The sequence below is a fragment of the Eumetopias jubatus genome, unplaced genomic scaffold (genome assembly GCF_037043125.1).
Source record: "Eumetopias jubatus isolate StellerSeaLion01/CBP00866 unplaced genomic scaffold, mEumJub1_p1.0 scaffold_15, whole genome shotgun sequence".
Taxonomy (NCBI): Eukaryota; Metazoa; Chordata; class Mammalia; order Carnivora; family Otariidae; genus Eumetopias; species Eumetopias jubatus.
Genome location: NW_028274821.1, coordinates 15146730 through 15170271, shown reverse-complemented (window position 1 = coordinate 15170271; position 23542 = coordinate 15146730). Strand labels below are relative to the sequence as shown.

Here is a 23542-nt window from a genome sequence, read left to right as displayed (position 1 = left end):
TATTTGACTTTCTGATTATATATCATCATATCTCTACCTGATGACTTTGTTGTAATGTTGAAATTGTTAATGGAAATTTGTTTCCTAGGAATCTGGACAAATATCACAGATCGCAAAACTTTGCCTGAATAACTACCCACCCCACCCCCGGACCCAGATCCCATCATGTGACTATTTCCACTGTTTTCCTGATACTTAATAAGAAATTGAAAGAATACAAACAACAAATAACTGAATTGTGCTCTCTATTTGGCACTTTCTTTAGAAGGAAGAAGGCTTATATGCAAGCAATCGTATTGTTGAGTCTTGATATGGTGAAATATAAAAAATGTACAGAACTTTCTGGTGCATCTACATCTTACCTCTTTGATAGAGGGTATGCATGATGTACAGAAATCCTTGACAAGTGTTTTTGTCCTCTGTGGGGTATAGGGAAGATGTGGCTCAAAACAGACATGCATTAGCATCTTTTCTTTTCCCTAGTTAAAAAAGCTGGGAGGTTTTCCAAACAAGACAAAAAAAGAGTATACATTCATGTTACAGAAGTCAGACTATAATATAAAACAGAAATGAAAGGAAAATTTTATTTCTCCCACTTTTGTTTTGGTCACTCTTGTTTTGTTTTCATTCCTTTGACTCGAGTTAAATATTTTCCTCCCATCTGTTATTTCCTCCTTAATTTCCTTTGAGTTTTTTTTTTTTTTTTTTTTTTTACTTTCAGTCTCAACATTTTCCTTTACTGCCTCAGGGCTTGGGAATGAATGTAGTTGCCAGAGATCTAGCTCTGATTCTTTTAAATGTTTAACACCTCTCCCTGACTTTAGTTCATCCTCTCATTATTCATCCCCCATTTTGTTACCTAACCCCCCACCCCCCAAAGTCTTTGGTACTTTTTTTTAAGTGCCTAATGCTGAGAAAAGGTTTACATATTTACAGCACGCAACCTCTCTTGTCCATTTACAACAACACCCACCCCTCCACATGCTGTGACCCAGGCTCTCAAGTTTGAAAATTCACACAGGAGACATAATATGGGGAATTGCATCACCTTCCTCACCCTTCACATATCTTAAGAGAAATCCTCCGTGCACTGAAAATGTAACCTGTTAAAAATCTCTCTGCCACCAAGAAAGCACTGGATTCCCTTCTAGGATCTAGAGCCACTGGCCCTGTCACAGCCCTGAAGAGATGATGTGAATTTAGGGCACCCTGAATATTTACTGGAGGGAGTCGGGGGCTCTCTCCCCTTTAAGCCAACAGGTTCCAAAAGCTTATACCAACAGGCAAAGCTAATAGGTTTCATTTTGCCTATTAGTTAAATTCAGCTTGATCCAAGCCAGAAATATTTTGAGGAAAGGGCTTATTTATTTAGAATTGTGGCTTTATACCAATCACATAAAGACCTAGTCATTTTTACTCTGGAAAGTTTCCCCCCCCCCAAATTATGACTAAATTCTCAGACATTAAACTGCATTCAGGAAACAGCCACTTTTTTTTTTTTTAAATCAAAGGCCGTGATGCCTCCCTTAAAGCCTGGCATATCTAAAATTTAAAGAATAAAAATCAATTTTTAAGTTTCCTCAACACTCCCATTGATTGTTTCCCCCAATAAGAAGTATGTGATGTCTAAGAGCACGCATAGGAATCTATAATTCCTAATCAATATTATGAACTTTAAGCTGAGGTCTAGTGTACATATATTATTCAAAAATATCCTGAGTCTGAAACTCATAAGTGGAATGTAGTTCATATAGTAGTTAAATGGGACCCAAGATTTTTTTTTTTCTACTTTTATGGGATGATCCCTTTCCCGCTAAACTTGCTAAAGGCAAACAGCAAATGGAAAATGAGGTTGTCACCATGACAGATCATTTCAATGGGCCTAAAATAGGTTTCATAATGATTATACCAAACATCCATTAGCCAATACTTCTCCACATAACCATTTTATATAACAGGAAGGATGATTATTCACAAACGTTTCGTCACAGCTAGCTGAAAGGCAAATGTCAAATGTAAAGCCCACAAAATTAAAACAGAATAAAAGGGGAAGAAAAGGAAGGTGCAATACTTGGCCCTTAATACCATCTTGGTCATCTCACTATGCTGGGTTCTGTGGTTTTATGCTGAAATGCTTCTGTTTAGGGGAGAGAGCATACATTTCATAATTTGCAGATTTACTGCTCTCTTGCTCTTATCTACCCTTGAGCCTCACGAACGAACGCATGCCTGGAATGTGAAAATTTCTCCCGGCTAATCTCCAGGGATTCTGGTCTCTCTACTTCAAATCCATTTTGGGTACATTCACATCAACATTCCTCAAACATCCATTCGATCCCTTATTACCTCCAGAATAGAGTCCAACCATCTTACTCTCTGGATCAAGATTCACCACGAACTGTCTTCCTTTGCATCGTCGAAACTTATCTATGACTTGTTTCCACAAACTCTCCGCTCGGGGCTCATCTCTTTCCTGTGTTATATGTATCCCAAGAGTGTTCCCTTCTTTGCTCGCTTGCTCTTTCCATCAATCCAATCCTGTCCTTCAAGGATGCATTCTTCTGGCCCATTGCCTACCTTTTTCTGGGTTCCACTCCACAATGTCCTGACTAAAGCACTGCTTTGGTCTTTACCCTACATACAACCTTCAATTCTCTACTGGCTGATGTTGGTGTGAATATACTCTCTTCTTTGATTACAAGCCCCTTGAGGGCAAGGGCTCACTCTCTCACACTTCCCCACAGTATCTTCCAGATGTCTCAGGTATTTACTCATTATTTGGCAGAACATAATTAATTTAATAGCAGGATATGAAAAACTGTGTCAGAAAAGAGGGGAAAAAAAGAGGTTAAATCCAATTGAACCAACGAGTGAAATCTTCAGGAGGAGGTGACCGTTGAAGCAAGACTAGAAGGATGAGTAGAAGAAAATTGTGAAACTCCAATCTGAGGAACAGTATGAATAAAGGTGTGGAGCAGAAGGGCCTGGTATAGAATGAGGCCAAAGTAGAGGGTGAACTGAGGAGATAAAATAAAAGGTTGGAAGAGCATAATGGGGCCATGTATGCTTAGGAAAACCAACTAAGTGTTCTGAGAGGGAGAGTGGCCAAAATGTGAATTGGGTTGGCTTAGGAAGATTATGACAATGGGGGGTGGAAGGGGTTAAATTTCAGTTAAGCAGAGGTTGGGGGCTGGGGAAAACGGAGTTTTTGTTTTTTGGTTGTCGTTTTTTTTTTTTTTTTTTGTGATAGTATAGAAAAGCATGATACCAAAAGATGGCTAGGGATTGTGTGTGTCATTAACAGGAGAGGGAAAGTGTGTATGTGAGAGAGAGAGAGAAAGGGAGAAGAGAGAATGTGCAAATCATAGAACTGTAGTCTCGGGTAAAAAGCAGCATAAAGCGAGGGATGACAATAAGCTGCATTTGGAACATGTTGGTTAAGATGTTTCCCAGCCAACCTTTGGGAAGAAAAGTACAAAAGAGGAAGGGCTAGAGATGTATAAAGGAAAACACTCGCCTCAAGCCTAATTGTAGGATTCTGCAAAATGTTTTCATGAGAGATGGAATGCTGATTCACCCTAGGAGATGGTGTGTGAGTCAGTATTTTAATTTGAATTTATCTTTCTTCAAGTTGAACTCAGATGCCAACACGTTTTTCTTGAAGGACAGTAGGAATTGTATGGTTTTCATTTGTGTCCCGTATCCCTTCCCACACCCCCACGTATGTGTCCTTGGACTTCTAGTCTCCTCATCTGAGCTGCTCTGCGTCCCCTCCCCTTTATTTACTCACACTCACATCTTTTTCCTGACAATTCCAGGCTAGCACTATAATTTTGTGAACTTCTGTAAATACTGGGTTGGTGCTGTTTTGACGCACGAGTAACTGTACTGGTGTGAATAGGCAAATATGAAGGCTTAGCCTTCCCTTTGTTTTTTTCCAGCAAATCACAAATATCATAGTGTGCCCATGTGCAGAACATTATAGTTCTTACCCATGTGTAGCTACTAGATTTGTAGGTTCTTTGATGCAATTTCAAGTTATTTATTCCAGAATTCTTGACGGAGCTGAAAATCACCTGAGGACTGGGGCTATATTGGACCCTAAGGATAAACCAGAAAACTGGACGAACATCATCCTTGACCTTATCTTACCAAGCTTACAGCCTAGGAGAGAGGGCAGACATTTAAACATGACTTCTTAAAAAAGTGACAAGTTTCGTGATAGAAGTTTAGGAGAGCACAGGGGAATATTTTGGAGAACAGGCTGCCTGCCGAAATAATGTAAATCACAGAATATAGACTTAATTCTACTTAAGCATTTAGGGATACACGGTAATACAGATTTTATGAATGTGACTAAATATTAAGCTATGTTATGGACACTACTCAATAGAATAGCTAAGTTAGTATAAACTCACAGATTAATTTAAAGACTGCTGTTACTTCAAACATACATAGTATAAGTAATTAAACTAAAAATGTATAATCTTGATAGCCACCACTGGGGGATTTTTAATAGCTAACTGATTTGTGTTTAGTATAGCAACAGATTTAAACCTTGGGGGAGGGGCGGGGGGGCGGGCTGTTCAATACCTTTTCCCTCAGGGCTGCACTATTAACTTATCTTTAAATATCAAGTAAGGGGAGGTGTCTGGATTAAGATATATGTAAAAAATCCAGTGCAGATGTCACCATTTAAAACTGGGTGTATCAATTCCCTGTGATTCACAATTAAATAGACTAATTCACGTTGTAATAACAAATCTAACAGAAAGTTGTAATACATAAAGTTCAATAGCATACTTATGATAATCTTTATATTTCAAAAATAAATAAGAAAAAGAATAAACAAGAAATAATGAAACAAGAGGAGGGAGAAGAAATTCTGGCTTTTGCCGGAAACAAAACATAACTTTATCACAAAAGCAGTACTTCTTAATTAGGCTTTGTAAAACATTTTTACTCTAGGAAAAGCTGAATGACATATCGAAGCCCTAGTAAGCTCCATAATGAAGCAGAAATTCAGGGCAACAGAAGTTGAAACTCAAGACTTTTTAAATGACATACTAACACTTTTATGTATTGCCATTCTTTTATACACAGAACAAAATTCCATGTTTCTAGACCCCTCTGTCTTTTTAGATGCATGTCTCTAAGATATCACTAAGAAATCTAGTGCCTGATTTCATCTGAGGACAAATCAATGATTAGGTAATCTCTTTAAAAGAATAAAACCCTTATGCCTGGAAAAAGTCAGTGAAAACATGTCACTAGCCAATTTTTTTTCTAAGCAAACTTCTTTGAAAACTGTCCCCCAAGCTACCTTTAATAGAGTGAAATAAAGGATCAGAAAACAGTCACTTACGATACCAAATCACCAGCAGCCCAACAGGAGGGTGCTCAGAATCTGAAGTGAAAAATTAGGATTAATAAAGATTAAAGGTACCAAAGCCTCTGCTCTTGCCTCAAACTCAGATAAAAGCACTTTTTCTAGAAGGTTTTCTCCAGTCTGTATTTTCCAGGGTTGACATGACCTCGTACCTCAGCGTAATTTCAAAGTATTACTTTCTTTCAATATGTGTGTGCTCACGCACGCATGTGTGTATGCGTGTGTAAAATGTCTTGAACAGCCAAAAATACCTTGGGGGGAGGTATGTGAAGGTTTTGACATTGGCCTCACTTAGGCATTTATAATGCTCTAAGTTTATAAAAGAATTTCTCAAATTTCTGCATATTTAAAGGGTTGTTACCTCCTTTCTCTCCCTGTCTACAGATTTTCATAAACAATGAATGGCATAATTCAGTGAGTGGCAAGAAGTTTCCTGTCTTTAATCCTGCAACCGAGGAGAAGCTCTGTGAAGTGGAAGAAGGAGATAAGGTGGGTTTCCCAGCACTTAGGCTAGCTTTCTTTGTTTCCCACCGTGCTGGGCTCGCCCCAGTCCTCAGGTGATTTTCAGCTCCGTCAAGAATTCTGGAAGCGTCTGCCTTCAGCTCAGGTCTTGATCCCAGGGTCCTGGGATCGAGCCCCGCATCGGGCTCCCTGCTCAGCAGGAATCCTGCCTCTCCCTCTCCTGTTGTTCCCGCTGCTCGTGCTGGCTCTCTCTCAGATAAATAAATAACAGATAAATAAAAATAATAAAAAACATAAATAAAATCTTAAAAAAAAAAAAGATGTAAAGTGTTTTAACAGTGCCAGGCACATAACAGAGCTTCAGTCGTTATAGGGTCTTATATTTTTTTAAAGCCCCCCAAATTTCCCAGGTAGACTAGCTCTCTTCTGTGCCAGTGCAGAATACAATCTTTATCTATATTATAAGCCCCATGTTATATGGGTATCATTTAATTTGTCTGAGACAGCCTGCTTCTTGTAGAGATCGACACTACATTTTACCTTTATACTTTTCAGTATCTCATATGCTACAGGTAATGGATAAATGAAATTACATAAATCATATGTAAAAATCCTCCATCAAGCTCTGAGTTTCCATATACCACCCCCCCCCCACACACACACACCTCCTCCTAGGAATCTGGTACTAAATTAACTACTGACTAAGGCGGTGTTTCTCACAATTTTGCATGCACCTGAATTCCCTGGAAGGCTTGTTGAAACACAGGTAGCTGGGTCACCCCTAGAGTTTGTTTCAGTAATTCTAGGGTGGGGTCTGAGCATTTGCATTTCTGACAAATTCTCAGGGGATGCTGATGTTACTGGTTGGGGTGGGAGTGGTAGAATATACGTGGAGAACTCCTGAATGAAGGTATTAAACCGTTAAATTGTGTTAGCATTTCATAGGGGGCATGGACTTTGATAAGTAAGAAAGTTGGAGTTGGAACCTGCACTGTGATAATCTCGCTGCACCCCCTATGAAATGTTACAAGACCAAACTTGAGCAGAGAAATACTGATGATCCCTGGCAACATGTTTCAGGAGACCCAGAAGCCTGTGTCCTTTGGGCCATTCTTAGAAAGAAGAGAAACCTGTGTTCTTCCTATTCAACAGAGAAATGACTTTTTATCAGAGGCTTCCGGAGATCTACCCAACACTACATTCCAGCCCTGCATTACATCAAATGTCCTTCTAGTTGCTTGAGTGGCTCTGGCAACCCAGGGTAGGTGAGGGAAGCAATAAAGGGCAAGGGGAGCCCCTGACAGCTGCCTACTCCTTCTCTCCAGAGGTATAAATGCTACTCAGGAGTAAGACTGCAGAGCTGGTTGCAGTTGGCAATAAATCAAAGAACACGTATTCTTGATACTTTGGCTCTGGTGTCTTGGACATCTCTCTTTGCCACTGGCTTGCAGCTTTAGTTTCATCAGTAAAACAAATCTGTGCCCGGAGTTCCAGCTGAAACCTTGTCAGGACGTCTGAGAACTTTTCTTGGCAGCATTGGCAGGATTTACCTTCTTCCTAAAGTGTAGTGAGGGGGCGCTGATGATCATACCTGAAGCTTTAGAAATATTTGTCATTTTTTTTGCTGTGGGCTTATTGGCAATTACTCAGAGCGGAGCAGCATTGTCTGTGCAAACATAGCTCAGGAATACTCATTAACATCCAGCAAAGCTTCGAATCAGGTCACAATGCTAATCAAGTTGCTAGACGCTTGATCACTTGAGTTCGGTTGTTTATGATATAAACTGTTCAGGGTAAGCCACTGTTTGCTTCACAGTCAGTGGTATTGTCATCCTGTTCTCTTTTGGAGTAATCTACTGATGTTTGGTTTTAAATAATGATTGCTATTCTCACAATTTTGCGGACTAATGTGCATGAACTTCTAACATTGCTTAGTGAAAGGTACAAATTGAGTAAATTACATAGTCACCGTAAACCTAATATTCTGGAACTGACTCTTTAGATAATGAGCCAAAAGGTTTTAGGGATTTAATTTATGAGTAGAATGGAGCTGAAAATGGGCTATATACCGCCTTTCAATGGTGTTATAAAGAAAAGAGGAGGAATGAGAATGAATGGAGGTTACAAAGCAAAGCACAGATGTGGGTGGGAACTGTTTTCTTTTCACTTCAATGGCTCTTTTAGGCTATATTGACTAATCCTGAAAACTGCTTCTAATACTAAGCATGACCTAACAAATAATTGGGGAGGATAAAAATAAATGTCCATTAAAGTAAGTGCTTATGACAGGTGTAAAAGTAAAACTGGTCTGATAACTATTTTCTCCAAATTGGAATGGATCTAATATGGAAATGTGCAGCCTGGGAGTGATAGAAGTTTTTCCTTCCTTAACTATGTTTAAGAGGCCTTTGGTATTTCATCATCTGAACTTCAAAAAAAGGAACATTTAAAACCCTCTAAGGCAAAAGTGTTATTGACGGTGGCAAATCTGAGTTAATATGCCACATTGTTTGCTGGTGGACTAAGAAATTATGTCCCTGGAGATACTAGTCCTGGAGTAAAAATCCAGGAAATACTATTCGTAGAATTTAAACAACAACAAAAACCCTTAAGCCTAATATGGCTAATGTGAAAGCTTTATTATGTAATGGAATCAATTAAAATATGATTTAAGATGTGAATGTCAATATAAGCAAATTATCTGTATCAGGAGCACTCTTCTATAAAATCAATGTAACATGATGAGTTTAAAAGATAGGTAATTAAATTATTAAATATTTATTTACTGCCTATTGTAGGCCCAGAAGAGTAAGGAATATTATAGCTTTTAACACAGATAGCAATAAATATTCATTGCAAAGATGACTACCAGGATGTCTTGCAGAGCTATAAAACCGGATTTGGGAGCCAGATGTGGGATCAAATTTTGGTTGATAGATTTCATGCTGGATTTCATGTCCTGTAAAACAAAGTCCATGGTGCTTAATTGTCTTAGTAACTATGGGGTTACAGAAGGCTTCACTTAGTGCCTGGAACTTAGTAAGCTCTTCACTGGTACCTAACATCAAGCTGGATTAGGCTGGTAAGGGTTTAGGTAGGTTGTGATATTTGGTCTCAAAGAATATGTAGAATTTTGAAAATAGCGGGGTATGCTGGTAGAACATTCTAGGCAAGGAGAATTACAGGAGCAAAGGTGAGAAGCAGTTGGGCCAGACGGAGTAGAAAAAAAAATGTAAAGACAAGTTTAGATAGGTGAGGTGGGGCCCAAAAATGTTGGGTCTTAAAAATCAGAAAGAAGAGTCTGGCCTTAGGACAATAGACAAAGGGAGGTGCAAGTATTTGAAAGGGAAACTGATCACATAAAATTGTTTGAGGAAGATTAGCCTGGTGGCAATCAGCAAGACAGTTGGGGGAGAGAAGAGAATGGCTTGGGAAGGCAAGCAACAATGAGATAATAACAGCTTAAAATAATACACGGTAGAGAAAATTGAAAGGAAAGATTAAAATATACTAGAACTGCTGAGAGTTATTTTAAGGTGGTTTTGCCTGTTTCGCCGCAACTACTTAATGAACGCTCAAAGTCATGTCTGTCACATAGAAAATGTGTTTCTAGTGTTACCTTATTTAATTTTCAAAAGGACAGTCTCCTGTCTTCACGATTTGATCATTAGCAGCCTGATACCAAGATTTACAGCATAGTGTTCAGTAAATTTTTGGATGGATGGATAGATTGATGGATTGATGGATGGATGGATGGTTGGGTGGATGGATGGATGGATGGGTGGATGGATGGAGGGATGGATGGATGGATGGATAGATGGATGGATGGTTGTTGGGTGGATGGATGGATGGGTGAATGGATGTCTCAAAACTCACAGAGCTAATAGATGAGGAACCAGAATTCAAACCTGGGTTGTTTTGTTCCACATCTATGTATTAACTATCATTACTCTACTTCTGTGCCTGCAAGATAAAAAATAGATTATGAGAAAAGGAGGATTATGGCACAAAGGACACAACCACAAGAAAGTCTTTATTTCAAGAATGTGTTTTCCATATGGCAGAGTTAGATATCTTGAAGCCATTTTTTTTTTCATATCCCTTTGAGAGGCCAGGATGCCTCTGATAAACTGTATTTGGCTAAGGCCGATGGCAGAACACTGAGCAGAAGGATCCAAATGAAAGCTGTGTCACACAGATCTGTTTAAACACAGAGCAGCATATATTTTATAAGCTGTGGTATCCATAGATCACACTGGCAATTTCAGATTCTTGTGGGGTTTTTTCCAAACATTGCTGTCTGAATATAACTTGGAAAAAGTTAGAACTTATGGCATAAAACAATATCCAAATATAAACAATCAATGTGATTAACTGAGTACTCCCAATATGACTATATACGTATTTCTCAGGAAGGGTGAGTAATAATGCATATATTTTATTGTATATATTCATCATTCTCTCAAAAGTTAGGCAGTGAGCTAAACAAGTGTATGATGTATTATAGTGAAAGAATGTTTGCTTGTGCTCTGTGAATGTTATCACTTAATCAAAGCAGATTACACTTCTAAAATATCTCACTGGCCCCAGATCATCTTTGTGTGGTGATAAATACTGTAAAAATAGTTTATTTGTTTGTATTTTAATTTGCAGACTTCTAAGTTTGGGACTTTTTAATGAAATATACTCCAAGGGGCGCCTGGGTGGCTCAGATGGTTAAGCGTCTGCCTTCGGCTCAGGTCATGACCCAGGGTCCTGGGATCGAGTCCCTCATCGGGCTCCCTGCTCCTTGGGAGCCTGCTTCTCCCTCTGCTTCTCTCTCTCTCTCTCTCTCTCTCTCTCTCCCCCCCTCTGTCTTTCATGAATAAATAAATAAAATCTTAAAAAAAAAAAAAGAAATATACTCCAAGGTGGGGGATATTTACTTGAGGTTCATGATTCCTACTGGGGGAGGTGTCATTCTTGAATGGGGTTCAGCTAAATTGTGGGCAACTTTAAGAAAATTATATGCAATTTTCTCCTCCAATTCTCAAAGGAAATTATGTCTTCTGCAAAAATTTCCAACCAACTGGCCTAAGATGTGGCCATGATTTGTGGAATTTATGTAGCTCCGTGTAGTGGCCAGTCTTATATACCAAAGAACAGTGGAACGATCTATGCCTTTAAGTTGTTTGCAACTGGGGAGCCTGGGTGGCTCAGTGGGTGAAGCGTCTGACTCTTGATGTCAGCTCAGTTCATGGACAGTCTCAGGGTTTTGAGATCAAGCCTCTCATGGAGGTCTGTGCTGGGCATGGACCCTGCTTAAGATTCTCTCTCCCCCTCTCCCTCAGCCAGCCCCGCCTACCCCTCACTCACACTCATGCTGTCTCCATCTCAAAAAAAAAAAAAAGGTGTTTGCAACTGATTTGAGGGAAAACAAAAACAAAAACATATAAAGTAGTAATGAAAGAGGTGTGGTGAGTTTTATAGTAGATATAGTCTCTATTAGCTCCAAAGAGATCTGAACAGGGGCCTGTGGAATGAAGGGGCCAGGGGAAAGTATGCAACTGAGGTTGGCTAGGAAGGAACAGGAGGAGTCTACTTGACTCAGAGGAAAGAGTGTGAGCAAGAGCAACATCACTACAGGCAAGAAGGCTAGACTGAGTGTGGAATTGCTTGATTATCTGAATTAATGTAACTGTAAGTAGCACCTTAATAATAAGAAACTGACTTCTGTAACCTAGTTAGGAACTGAAAGGATCTCTTTGTACCTGGCTGGGAAGTGAGAGGTTGTAATATCCAGGCAGATCCTTCTATATACCAGTTCCACTACTCTATGCCTTTTTCTCTCAGCACAAGAGGAATGCACACACGCTTGTAGTGTTTACCTTTCAACAGCAAAACCCAGTTCTTATTCACCCTGCAGTAGGTTCTCGACGAGCACCCACAGGCTGTGGAGCCACCAGCCATCCAAGAAGATACTCACCAGTTTAGTTGATCTTGAGCTTTCCCTGGAACTCTTGGTCAGTCACCAAAGCCATTTGTAGTGGTGAAGAGCAAAGACTCTACGGTCAGAGGCACTCCATTTAAAACCATTCTGCCACAGTCAGCTATTGAACTTGGGCAAATTTCCTCCCTCTCTTTGCTTCAGTTTCTTCATCTGTAAAATGGGAAGCATATTTGTGTCATATGATTATGAAGAATTAAATGAATTAATGTGTGTAAAGTAATTTGGACATGACTTGACATATGTATGGCAAGCACTCCAATGGTAGCAATCTTAAAATATTATAATATTTCTATTCAGAGAACTCAAGCCTGAACTATGTGTGTGGAATTCATCATTCTAAAGATTAGGCAGCAGGTACAGAACTCCCATATGTGAGAGTTGAGTTTGTACAATGTGCCAGACTTTGGGCTAACGAAGACACAGCATCTGCATATGAGGACCATTAGTCTATTTTATAGGGTTGCTGCCATTAGATTTGCTAACATGTTTAGGCTACTGAAATGAATTCCCTTTGACTTGCAGGAAGATATTGACAAAGCAGTGAAGGCCGCAAGAAAGGCTTTTCAGATCGGCTCTCCATGGCGTACTATGAATGCTTCAGAGAGGGGGCGACTAATCTACAGGTTGGCTGACTTAATTGAAAGAGATCGTCTTCTCTTGGCAGTGAGTATCAACCAAACTTTGTAGGTAGAGAGATCTCTAGAAAGCATTCATTGTTTGGATTGGCAACTTGCTTTGGTTTTAGTTATCACTACATGCTCTCTACAAAAAAAAAAAAAAAAAAAAAGGAAAGATTTCTACCAGCTCCCGTATAGAAATTGTACATACCATTGAGCTTATTCTCAAAGAGGAATCTGCACGCTAGTTCTGGATGATGTTAATTTCTACTCCTATATTACATTCTACAGTCTAAACCTTGGCAAACTGCAAGCTAAAGCAACTTAAATTTCTTTTCTCTATTCTAGAATTCCTTAGAGCCTTTAACAAGGGCACATGCAGTGAATATCCTGAAATAATTTACCAGGTTTCTTCAACTTACCTGACCACTGAACTCTGTGGAAAGTGTCATAGACTTTGTCAAAGGTGCCCAGAGTATTTCTCTAAAATAAACTTATTTCTCTTTAATCTAGCCCACCAAGAAACTTAACTAAATGGCCGCTTTTTCCCTCCCGAAATACATGTGTTCACAGTGGTCTGGATTAAATGATGTTCTTGTTACAGGTGAAAAAGTTGAAGAATAAAGAAAAAAAGTCCAATCATTTGTGTATTTGTAAAAACTGTATTTTTTATGTATCCTGCTTTTTAAAAAACATTTTGGCAGTTAGGTGAGTCAGCAAGTAAAATGGGTGGAGTGTTTCCTTGTTTTCTTTTTTTTTTTTTTAAGATTTTATTTATTTATTTGACAGAGACACAGCGAGAGAGGGAACACAAGCAGGGGGAGCGGGAGAGGGAGAGGCAGGCTTCCCACCGAGCAGGGAGCCCTATGCGGGGCTCGATCCCAGGACCCTGGGATCATTACCTGAGCCCAAGGCAGATGCTTAACGACTGAGCCACCCCGCCCTTGTCTTCTTTTCAGTTAGGCACTACAGTAAAGCCAATTGAAAACAAACCAATACCAAGATCAAGTTTCAGAGCAAATTCTTATTACCTTTAGAATCTTACGCTGGCAGTAACAAAGAAGCCCATATACATATTTTTAAATCAACTTTAACAATTATAGTTAGTCAAAGAACTATTTATTATTCAAAGGTTCAGCATGAATCAAAGTATGCAAAAATATGGAGTTAAGGAGTTATGCACAATAAAATTACATTGACCAAAATGTCTTGTAGGAAGAAAGCAGAATTTGCTAAAACTTAGCTTCTCTTATGTAACTGCTCTGTGGATTATAGAGTGCTCGCTGCCTCTGTCACATAAGATCCGAAGGGGGAATAAGGAGCAGGCACACAAAAATCATGTTCGATTAAGTTTTGAGATGGCATGCAGCATAATGCAGAGACAGAAGACTGTATAACAAATGAAGAACAATTTTAAGGTTTTCACCTGTATATTCCTGCCCTGGCAGGACACAAATCCCAAAGAGCTCTTAAAGTTCCTGCTGAAGGAAAGAAGAAAATAAACTAGGTCATCCGATAGATGGTTAGCGCACCAGACCAGAAAATGTTGCACTTTCCAGCCTGACCATTCAGACAATAATTATGACAATAGTGGCAAAACTGGGAGTTTCACCATTCAAAGTTCTGCTGAAGAACACTCATGAATGAAAGATCCAGGGATCACTGAAGTTTGCGTACATTGGTTATATCCGGATGGACTGCAACATCAAAAATAATCACTGAGGCACCATTCATAGTCATGACACTAAATTGTCCCACAGTTGTATTTATACAATAAGTGAAATTTTGCTGGGGCTCTGATCTGACTTAGGAAACTAAGGGCCACTCACTCTCACCAACTGTGTGTCTTTCAAACTGGGACTGATTCCTAGAAATCTGTCCAGCCAGAGGACATTCAGAATGAGATAGAAGGAATGCTAGGGTATAGAAACGAGAATCTTATCACCCTTTTTATCTGTATCTTGTTATGTGACCTTAAGCAAGTCTAAGCAAGTTATTTTTACTCTTTTTTTTTTTTTTACCTCCTTTGTAGAAAGAAAAGGTTATACAAGATAGCTTACAGGATTCTTTTCTATTTCCCAAATTCTCTAGCACATGATTATTCAAAATATTAACTCTTGATTTTTTAGTTGAAAATGTTTATGGAAGTTTACATTTGAGGTTTGATTTCCTTTTCAGACAATGGAATCAATGAATGGTGGAAAACTATTCTCTAGTTCGTATCTGATGGATTTGGGAGGCTGCATCACAACATTACGCTACTGTGCAGGGTGGGCTGACAAGATCCAAGGCCGCACAATACCCATCGGTGAGTAGCTGTGAGAAACCACCAGGGGTGAGGGTAGGCGCGAGGCGATCGCCGTAGAGCTGAATTACTCCAAACTCTTCCTTTTAAAAATGTCAGCTGAAAAGCAGACTGATTTTCTCCTTGACTTTGAGACAATGCAGCTTTGAGCCTGGAAGTTCTGCGAAGATTTATCAAATGGTTTTTTCACATTGTTTCAGCATAATCGTGCAGAAGATACCACTACAGATATTTTAGAAATATTCAAGTAAGAACATTTTTATGCCCACAGTCACTGAATTAGGGCAATTGTCTCTCTAACTGTCCACACTTTTCAAAGTCGGCCTCGAGTGATTTACTTTGTATTCCCATAGTGAAATGTACACCCTTTCTATAATGTAATTATTTAAGTGTTTTTGCGTGTTCCAGTGTGAGACAATTATGGTCATCTGCACCTGGTCTTACTCAGTAGAGTTACAGTAGATTAATTCAACAAACCAATTCATGCTGATTTATTTTAAGTAGCTTCAGACCGAGATGAGACTGTGTTTACAATAAGCTCAGTTTAAGAATTTGCATGACGAGATATGTATGTATGTGTTTTAGTATTTTAGCAGAGAATGCTAATGGGAGAGGGATATAAAAAAGTCAACTGGGAAAACGTTATGGGTAGAATTTAATTCATATAAACTTACTGGCTCTAGAACTGCGGCACCCTCCAGGTTGGCCCTGATGGGCATTTTCAATCTCATTCAAGCATCCAGAAGTAAGTTAAAAGCAATAGGCAGGAATTAAAAGGGGAGAGTGAGAACATGGTGTTAAGAAGAAATGAGGCTATTCTAGAAATTCTTACTTTACCCTCTGACAAAATGGGAGAAACTGTTTTAAGTACAAATAGACTTGATAAGGAGGTTTCTTGCTTTGATAGCCAAGAAGCTTTTGTGGGAACTACAACAGAAAAAAAGCACAAAGTAACCTCAGGATGACCACATCAAACTTTGAGGCATATGAATCAATCAAATCCAGATTGCAAAACAATGTCTTTTACTTCTGGCATTTTCTTTCTTTTCTTTTTTTTTTTTTTTTTTTTTGATGAAGAGATTTGCTTTTATTGCTTGGTAGGAAAAAAAAAAAAATACACCTTTTAGAATAAGCCAGTAGGCTTGTAGGGAGATATTTTTTAATTCTACTCTTTTCTAATTTTGTTATTTTTACTTCAAAAAAATTCTACCATTACTGATAGAACTGTCAGAAACAGAACTCTAACAGTTATTGTCTCAGCCACATACCTTGTACCTTTTTTCTAGTACACTTCGAGAATGAGGATAATTTAAAAAATAGCTCTCCTACAAATGAGAGAATTAAATATCTTTCAGATATATTCCAGTTTTGCATCTTTGTCTTGACCTACATCAGTTTTACGGTTCCTCTCATTTCACATTACTATTACAGGACTCGATTTTTCATTTTGTAAGTGGTTGGAGATAAGGGGTTTTTTTTATTTCTTTATTTGTTGTTTTTGTTTTCAGTTATTGTCTACACCTTCTTCTCACATCAACCCATGACCATTCCTTGAATGTCAAGCATATTTGTCTACAAATGATTGTGTGTTCTATTTTCCAGATGGAAACTTTTTTACTTACACGAGACATGAGCCTGTTGGTGTATGTGGCCAAATCATTCCTGTAAGTTGGTCTCCTATAGCATTTTCAGGCTTAAAAAAGAATTCTAATTCTATTTCATTTGGTAAAGAAGTTTTCTCCAGCACATAGGGATCCTTAGATATTTACTAAATGTGGAACAAATGTAGTAACTGATTAGCTTAGGTCTCCCTGTGACTGAACTCTTTGGATATGAAGGAGGTAGTCCAGAAATATATCTATATTGTGGGGTGTCACTTGAGTGTGTTTTGATATTACAGCATTGACCTATCTTAGCCTTTCACTCTGTGATTTGTTTTTAAAAAGCTGGGTTATATACTCTTTTTAAGACCCATGCTTCACACGTATGTCACAAAGCAGCTATGGCTGGCTTCTCTCTGTAGGATGCCATTTTAGCGAAGCAGTATGGCCTACTATTCTCCAACACAAATTATCTCCCCATTGAGACTTCTCATCACGGAGAAGAGTAGCAACCAGTGTTTGAGTCCTAAATGCATTTTTTTAATTAAAGTGGAAGAAACTGTTGGAGGACTGTATGGATTATCCTACCTTTAGCTGTATTTTTAAGCAGAATCATGAAGATTTTCTTTTAAACCCAACAAATAGGAGACAATCTCAATGATTTCACCGACATTTTCAGAGAAGCCAAATAAAAAGATGTTAAATATTATGAAGCTTTTAGCTGGGAAAGTGTCAATGACTTATCTTCTGCTCCAATGAGATTGAAATGCATCCATAGCCACATTTTGAGTGAAATTGCTCATTAGTTCAAAACTCTCAATAAAACTAATAAAAATTACACAATCCTGAAAACTAGTAATAGCTAATATTTATTGCATGCCTATGATGAACCCATCACTCTATTAAGCCTTTGGCCCACTTTCTTGAAGAATCCTCATGATAACCTTTTGAAGTAGAAAGGATTTTTATCAGCATTTGCAGATGATGAAATCATGCATGGAGAGCACGTAACTCGTCTGAGCTCACTGGGCTGGTCAATGATTGAACTGAGATTTGAACCAAATTCTTAGCCACCAGACCCTAGACTTTTTGTCTTTAGCAAGATATTTGTCTTAAACACTGCTACTACTACTACACACACACACACACACACACACACACACACACAATTTTTATTATTGAAATATAGTTGACACACAATGTTATATTAGCTTCAGGTCACTGCTAAATATTATTGGGTACATGGTTACAACAAATGATCTATAAGGAGGGAGGAATAATTACACTTTTCAAAGATGTGCAGATAACTTACAATATGTTTAATAGTCAGGCTTGATTTTTAAACCATGTAGTAATTTTTTTTTCCTCCAGTAGATGAAGAACTCAAAATAACAGCACTTGATAAAAATTTTTAGCTCTCTTCCACTCCTGTCCCTTATCTACTTTACTTGAAGCTTTCCAGCATTTATCAGTTGCTTTTAGCAATGAACTTAATTTGAAGACACCAGTTGACTCTACAAAACTACTATAATTATTATTCCACATCTTTAGGTAGTGAATAATGTAGAAGTTAGATTAGCAGATGAGGCTTTCAGCAATACAAAGAATCTATTGTGCCCTGTTGCTTTCTAGTGGAATTTCCCGCTGGTCATGCTCATTTGGAAGATAGGGCCTGCCCTGAGCTGTGGAAATACCGTGGTTGTCAAACCTGCAGAGCAAACTCCTCTCACTGCCCTTCACGTGGCATCTTTAATCCAAGAGGTGAGTTCCCCAAATCAAAATATGTGCAAGAACTCAGGAACTCTCCTTTCCACTATGAAGGCCTCACTTGGTGCTACGTAAACCACTTGCCAATGGCTCTGTCCAGATGAGGACACATTGAATATGGCCACCAGCTGAGATTTCCGATGGTCAGCCGATATGAACTGCCCAAATGGAGACAAGAAGTCAGACTCAAAGGCTGCATGTCGAACAGTCATCTTATGATCACTTTTAGTTTGTTTCCTTAGCTTAACTCATGAATGCGAAGTCACGTTGAAATTGATGTTTCTTTCAAATGTTGAAATGAATATTGGTTTCTTACTGGCACTAATGGCCTGGAGGTTCTGCAAATTTTTTTAAACTAATCCCTCCAAAGGTTGGAGGCCTGTGTGCCAATATGCTTGCTTATAATATTGGGCCACATAATTTTTTAACATATCTGTCCACGAGGGGACATGTTTATATTCTGTTTTCTGTTGTGGTTTTCTCTGCATTTACCTTCTTGCTCAAAAATTGGCCAAAAAAAAAAAAAAAACCATGAAATTTATTTTCATCAACTATCCAGGTTGAGTTAGTATCTTTTTTCTTGCAGTGTCTTGCCCTTTGTCCTTCAGATCTTTCCAGAACTTAAAAACCAGACTTTAGTTACTAGAAACTTAAATTTAAAAAATCTGAACCTAAATCTTAAAACTATTCTTCACTCCAAATTTAAAAAAAAAGGGGGGGGGGCAAGAGAAATGTCAAAATGGGGCATTTTGATGCCAATAACATGAAATTTCAGTGTGCCCATCTCAGGTACACACTGTTTTCTCCCTGATCATTCTTTAACCAGGAATGAAATCAATCTGTGAAGCTTAGTCACGCACGGGAGGATAGTTCTTATCTAATGTTTTACTAATTAAATATTGCCAGTAGGAATTTGCAACCCAGTTGGTATGCCCTGAACAATCAATAGCTAGAAACTGAAAATGCAAGGTCCTTTTAGCTTCTTAGTTTTGCCGATAGGATAATAATTGCATTGTTTTCCTTCTATGTGAGTAATTTCCCAAGCTCTTTTCCACACACTATCTTTTTGAGTTACTATTATGAAATCTGAGGCAGCCGTCACTGGGGCAATGATCCAGAAAAGTCAAACATGGACTTCTCCCCCCGGGGAGAAACAACCTCCCCAGTAATGTAATTAAGGAGGTTATTTTAAGTGGGCTACGAAATGAAATAATAATAATAATAGGACTTAAATGAATCTTTCTTGGTAGAGAAACTCATAAGCTTAGCATCGAGAGGTGGCTTTGATCCCAGACTCTCCTTTTTATCACAGAATTAAATTCTCAGTTCTGTCATAACCATTTTACTTTTGATCTTCAGGCAGGTTTCCCTCCTGGAGTAGTGAACATTGTCCCTGGTTACGGGCCTACTGCTGGGGCGGCCATTTCTTCCCACATGGATATAGACAAAGTGGCCTTCACAGGATCTACAGAGGTAACATTAATTACTCGGGCCAGTAGTGCAGAAGGTCTGCATCTCTAGGTGTCAGAAGCATGTTTTGTGTCACTGTTTTTAGGCCGACATTTCTCTAAAACAAAAGTTCCTTTTAATGATTTGTTCCTTATTCTAGCCTTCGCACATGTTTATAGAACATAAGCAGATGTGGTTGAGATGAAGCGGGGTACCTGTCACACACTCGGCCTGCACGAAAGTGTTTCTAGCGGGTTCATTACTTTCCCTGGCAAGAAATAGAGCTGATGAGACCCTGTCGTATGATTAGTATGGTTTATGATAGAAAATCTAAATTAGGCCGCAGTGATTTGTATGAATGAATGTAATCGTACCCTGTAGATTATGGAAATTGAAGAGCAGAGCATCACCTTTAGCTCCTTATTTGGGGCTCTCTCTTTTCTGATCATTCTGAAAGGGAGCCAGCGACTCAGCTTCTTGAGTGTTACTGCTGGCCTAGCTTAATTTTTTTTTAAAGATTTTATTTATTTATTTGACAGAGAGAGACACAGAGAGGGAACACAAGCAGGGGGAGTGGGAGAGGGAGAAGCAGGCTTCTCGCTGAGCAGGGAGCCCAATGCGGGGCTCGATCCCAGGACCCTGGGATCATGACCTGAGGCGAAGGCAGACGCTTAACGACTGAGCCACCAAGGCGCCCTTGGCTTAGCTTAATTTTTATGCCCCTCCGGCTCCAGCTTGACTTTCCAGAAGGTTAAAGAGCAGGGTCTCAGCCGTGGGCACTGCAAGAAGAGGCAGGAGGGAGAGAAAGAGGGAACCGCCTGGAAAGTGAAATTTGGGAGAATGGACTCCCATCTATTGAGATGAGTTTCTATTGCAAGCAAAAAGAAAGTGGTAAAATCATACCGTATCAAGCAAAAAAACAATTTGAGTCCTCCTGTTGGATGATGTGACATTGTGAGATGTTCAGTGCAAACATAAAGGATGAAGAATGAAGAAAGCCCCTTCTTATAAAGCTGCTGTTACACATAAGATACAAGACAGGGTGTGATAAGATACTAAGAACTGTACAAACTGCTATAAGGGCATTCACAGCAAGGAATGATGATGTCTACATAGGTGTGAGAACCTGCTCTGAATTTTGAAGAGTGGTTACTTTTTTAACTCCCCAGAGATTGAGAAGCAAGAAGAACATTCTAGGTAACGAGGAGAAGCTAATTTGATTATTTTGTATTCCAAATTAGCCACTCCAATATAGAGAAACATTTACATAGAGAACTAAAATGGTGGAAAATAAAATTTTATTTTTCTTGATCTTTTAAAAACTAGATAAATACAAAAATACTTTCTTATGTTTCATAGACACAGAACAGAAAAGGTTTACATTCTACAAACCCTTCATTGAGGTAGGGGAAAGCAAATCCTGCATTCAGGATTCTGTGGACGAAACAACTGGGAATGAGACATGGCAGTAATTTAAAAAAAAAAAGGTGAAGTCACAGATCAAAATCATAGCAGAGGTAAAGGCAGGAAGGTACAAATTCCTCAGCCTAGCTTTCTAAACCTCCATGCACATTTCCTGCTCTAGATCCCATGCCCACTCATTCTCCAGCTCATCTGATCCCATCTCTAGAATCACTGCCTATTTGTCTTGGCCCATCCCTGGGTGCTTTGGGGCACTTTACCTGCCAAAAATAGAAAAAAACTCTGAGATTAAAAGACTGGGAAACATCTGGGTTCAAATTTTGACTCTACCCCTTTAAGCGGTGTGTCTTCCAAACATTAAGTATCATTGCTACATTTGTATTTCTCATTTTTATGTGAATAATAATATCTACCTTATTGTACAAAATACAATGGAAGGAGCTAATGAGTAGTAAAATATCGAGCACCCTATAGGGTATTCAGATGTATCTTTTCATTCCTCCAGGCTTTTGCTCACTCGTGGCCACACCTACTATAATATGTTCCACCACCTGCTACCTCTTTGGCTTTCTCCGCAGTCCCAGGGGCATCCTGAGTTTTAAACCATCCCACATGTGTGTTCGCCATTGTCCTTGATCTATAATTATGATAGCTCATGCCCATTGCTTTGTCATTTATCCCTCTCCTTTGCTGACCATCCTCAAAGACTGTCTTAGTCACTGTTATCTGCAAAAACCAGTATAGTAACTCCTTCTGAGTAAGTATTAAATAATTAAATGTACCTAAGATGATTTTAGAGACCACACAGAAAAACCAGTCTTTCTGGGCTCTCTTTTAGCTTCAGGTTTGTTGCTTGGCAGAGAGTGGGAAACTTGCCAAGTGCCCTGAAAGAGGCAAACCAATGATCCTCTTTCTAAAAATGCTTCTGGCAAGGTAAGAATTTTAATGTCCCATTAGATTCATTTAAAACAGAGTAAAACAAAACAAAACAAAAAACAGAATCCAATGCACATTGTGCAGGATGTGGTAAATTAGACCATTTTCACTGGCTACTTCTGCCTCACACGACAATGACACAACATCGTGGAACCGTGCTTACCATAGCCTCAAAGGTTCTTATCTTTCTTCATTGCAGACCTCTTTAGGAAAAATAATGAACCTTTACTTTTTTCCAAATAAGGGAACAAAACCATGGAACAAAATTGATGTTTCCTTGTTTTGGCTTTGAGTCTTTGGGAAAACTCAAACAAATCTTTTATTTGCCATCGAAACTTATACTAAACAAAAGTGTAACCTTTCTCCCTTACTCATACTTCTTGCCACTCTTCATTCTAGTTCTTCCAACATCTGTAGCTTTTAGAAAAATATCTCTGGTCTCATTCCCTTCCCTGAGACACAAATTATCTAACAAAGTTTCTCCAGTAAGTTAAAAAGTTAAAAAAAAAAAAAAAAGATGAAGAAAGAATTTGGAGAAATCAAAGGAGAAAAAGGAAAGAATGTAGAAAATAAAAAATTCTTAATCATCATAAATGAAAATTTAAAAAGAAGTATATTGTGGAAGGAAAATGGTATATAAGAAACATTTCAGATAGGATTTCCCCACCACGAGTCTACTCTCAGTTTCTTTTTATTAACCTGTATTAAAGGATTTGATTTAGCACCTGACATCTTTAAATAAGATAAAAACATTGGCAGCTTAATTATTGCTCTGCTCTGTAAGGCATGGTAGCAGTCAGTTCAATAAGCACATAAAATTCAAACATATGCTCAGCAAGCATCTACGTATCTTTTGTTCAGCTGGGATAGAAACTTTTTATTAAAATCTGATGTGTCAAATAGGGGGAAAAAAAAACCCAGAAGCAAGATAAAATGAATCATCTTTCAAAAAGAAAAGCAAAGATCATTTAGGACATTAGGACTTCAATAAAAATAGTAAAGAGGAAATAGTTATAAAGCAGGTCGGGTCTTAGAGATGGAAAAATAAAACAACTACAGAAAATAATCTTGATGGGATGGGAGCCACAAAGGAAAAAATGAAAACAATGTCTTTCTCTGAAGAGCGGCAACTAGCATTAAAGAAGAAACCAGAACAGTAGGATTCCAGCTAACAGAAGCAACAGCACAGAGCACAGATCCAGTTTCTTTTTTCTAGCTCCACAGTTCAAAGTTGTGGGGAGAGAGAGGAGGGGAGGAACGGAGGGAGGGAGGTGGGGGGAGAGAGAGAGAGATCTGGCAACCAACTGTAATTCAACAAACCCCCACTGTGACAGAGAGTGCTGAGAAGTATGCAATGATAGGACTTTATCACTGCCACCAAGGGGGTGATATCTGTTCGGGAAATTGATGTGTTTACAAATAATGCAATCCAAGGGAGACTCTGAAACAGTCCTCATGAGGGTTCTATGGGGCGGGGGGGTGGGGAATAAGAGGAAGACAAAGTCATGTCTGCCTAGAGTCAACAGAGCAAGCTTCAAAGAAGAGTTCAGGTATCAGCCCGACCTCAAGGAAGGGTGGGATTGGGGGCGGCCTGGGTCAGGGTGG

At 38.8% G+C, this 23542-nt stretch overlaps 1 protein-coding gene across 1 annotated transcript in view; it reads left to right on the top strand.

The window, feature by feature from the left end:
- The window catches only part of ALDH1A1 (aldehyde dehydrogenase 1 family member A1), a 53834-nt gene that overhangs the window by 6612 nt on the left and 23680 nt on the right, over positions 1-23542 (top strand). The window contains exons 2-7 of the mRNA XM_028089092.2: positions 5774-5878; positions 12363-12503; positions 14636-14765; positions 16365-16426; positions 17996-18124; positions 19490-19603. Of these exons, the coding sequence (XP_027944893.1) occupies positions 5774-5878; positions 12363-12503; positions 14636-14765; positions 16365-16426; positions 17996-18124; positions 19490-19603 (681 nt within the window). The remainder of the gene's footprint in view (positions 1-5773; positions 5879-12362; positions 12504-14635; positions 14766-16364; positions 16427-17995; positions 18125-19489; positions 19604-23542) is intronic.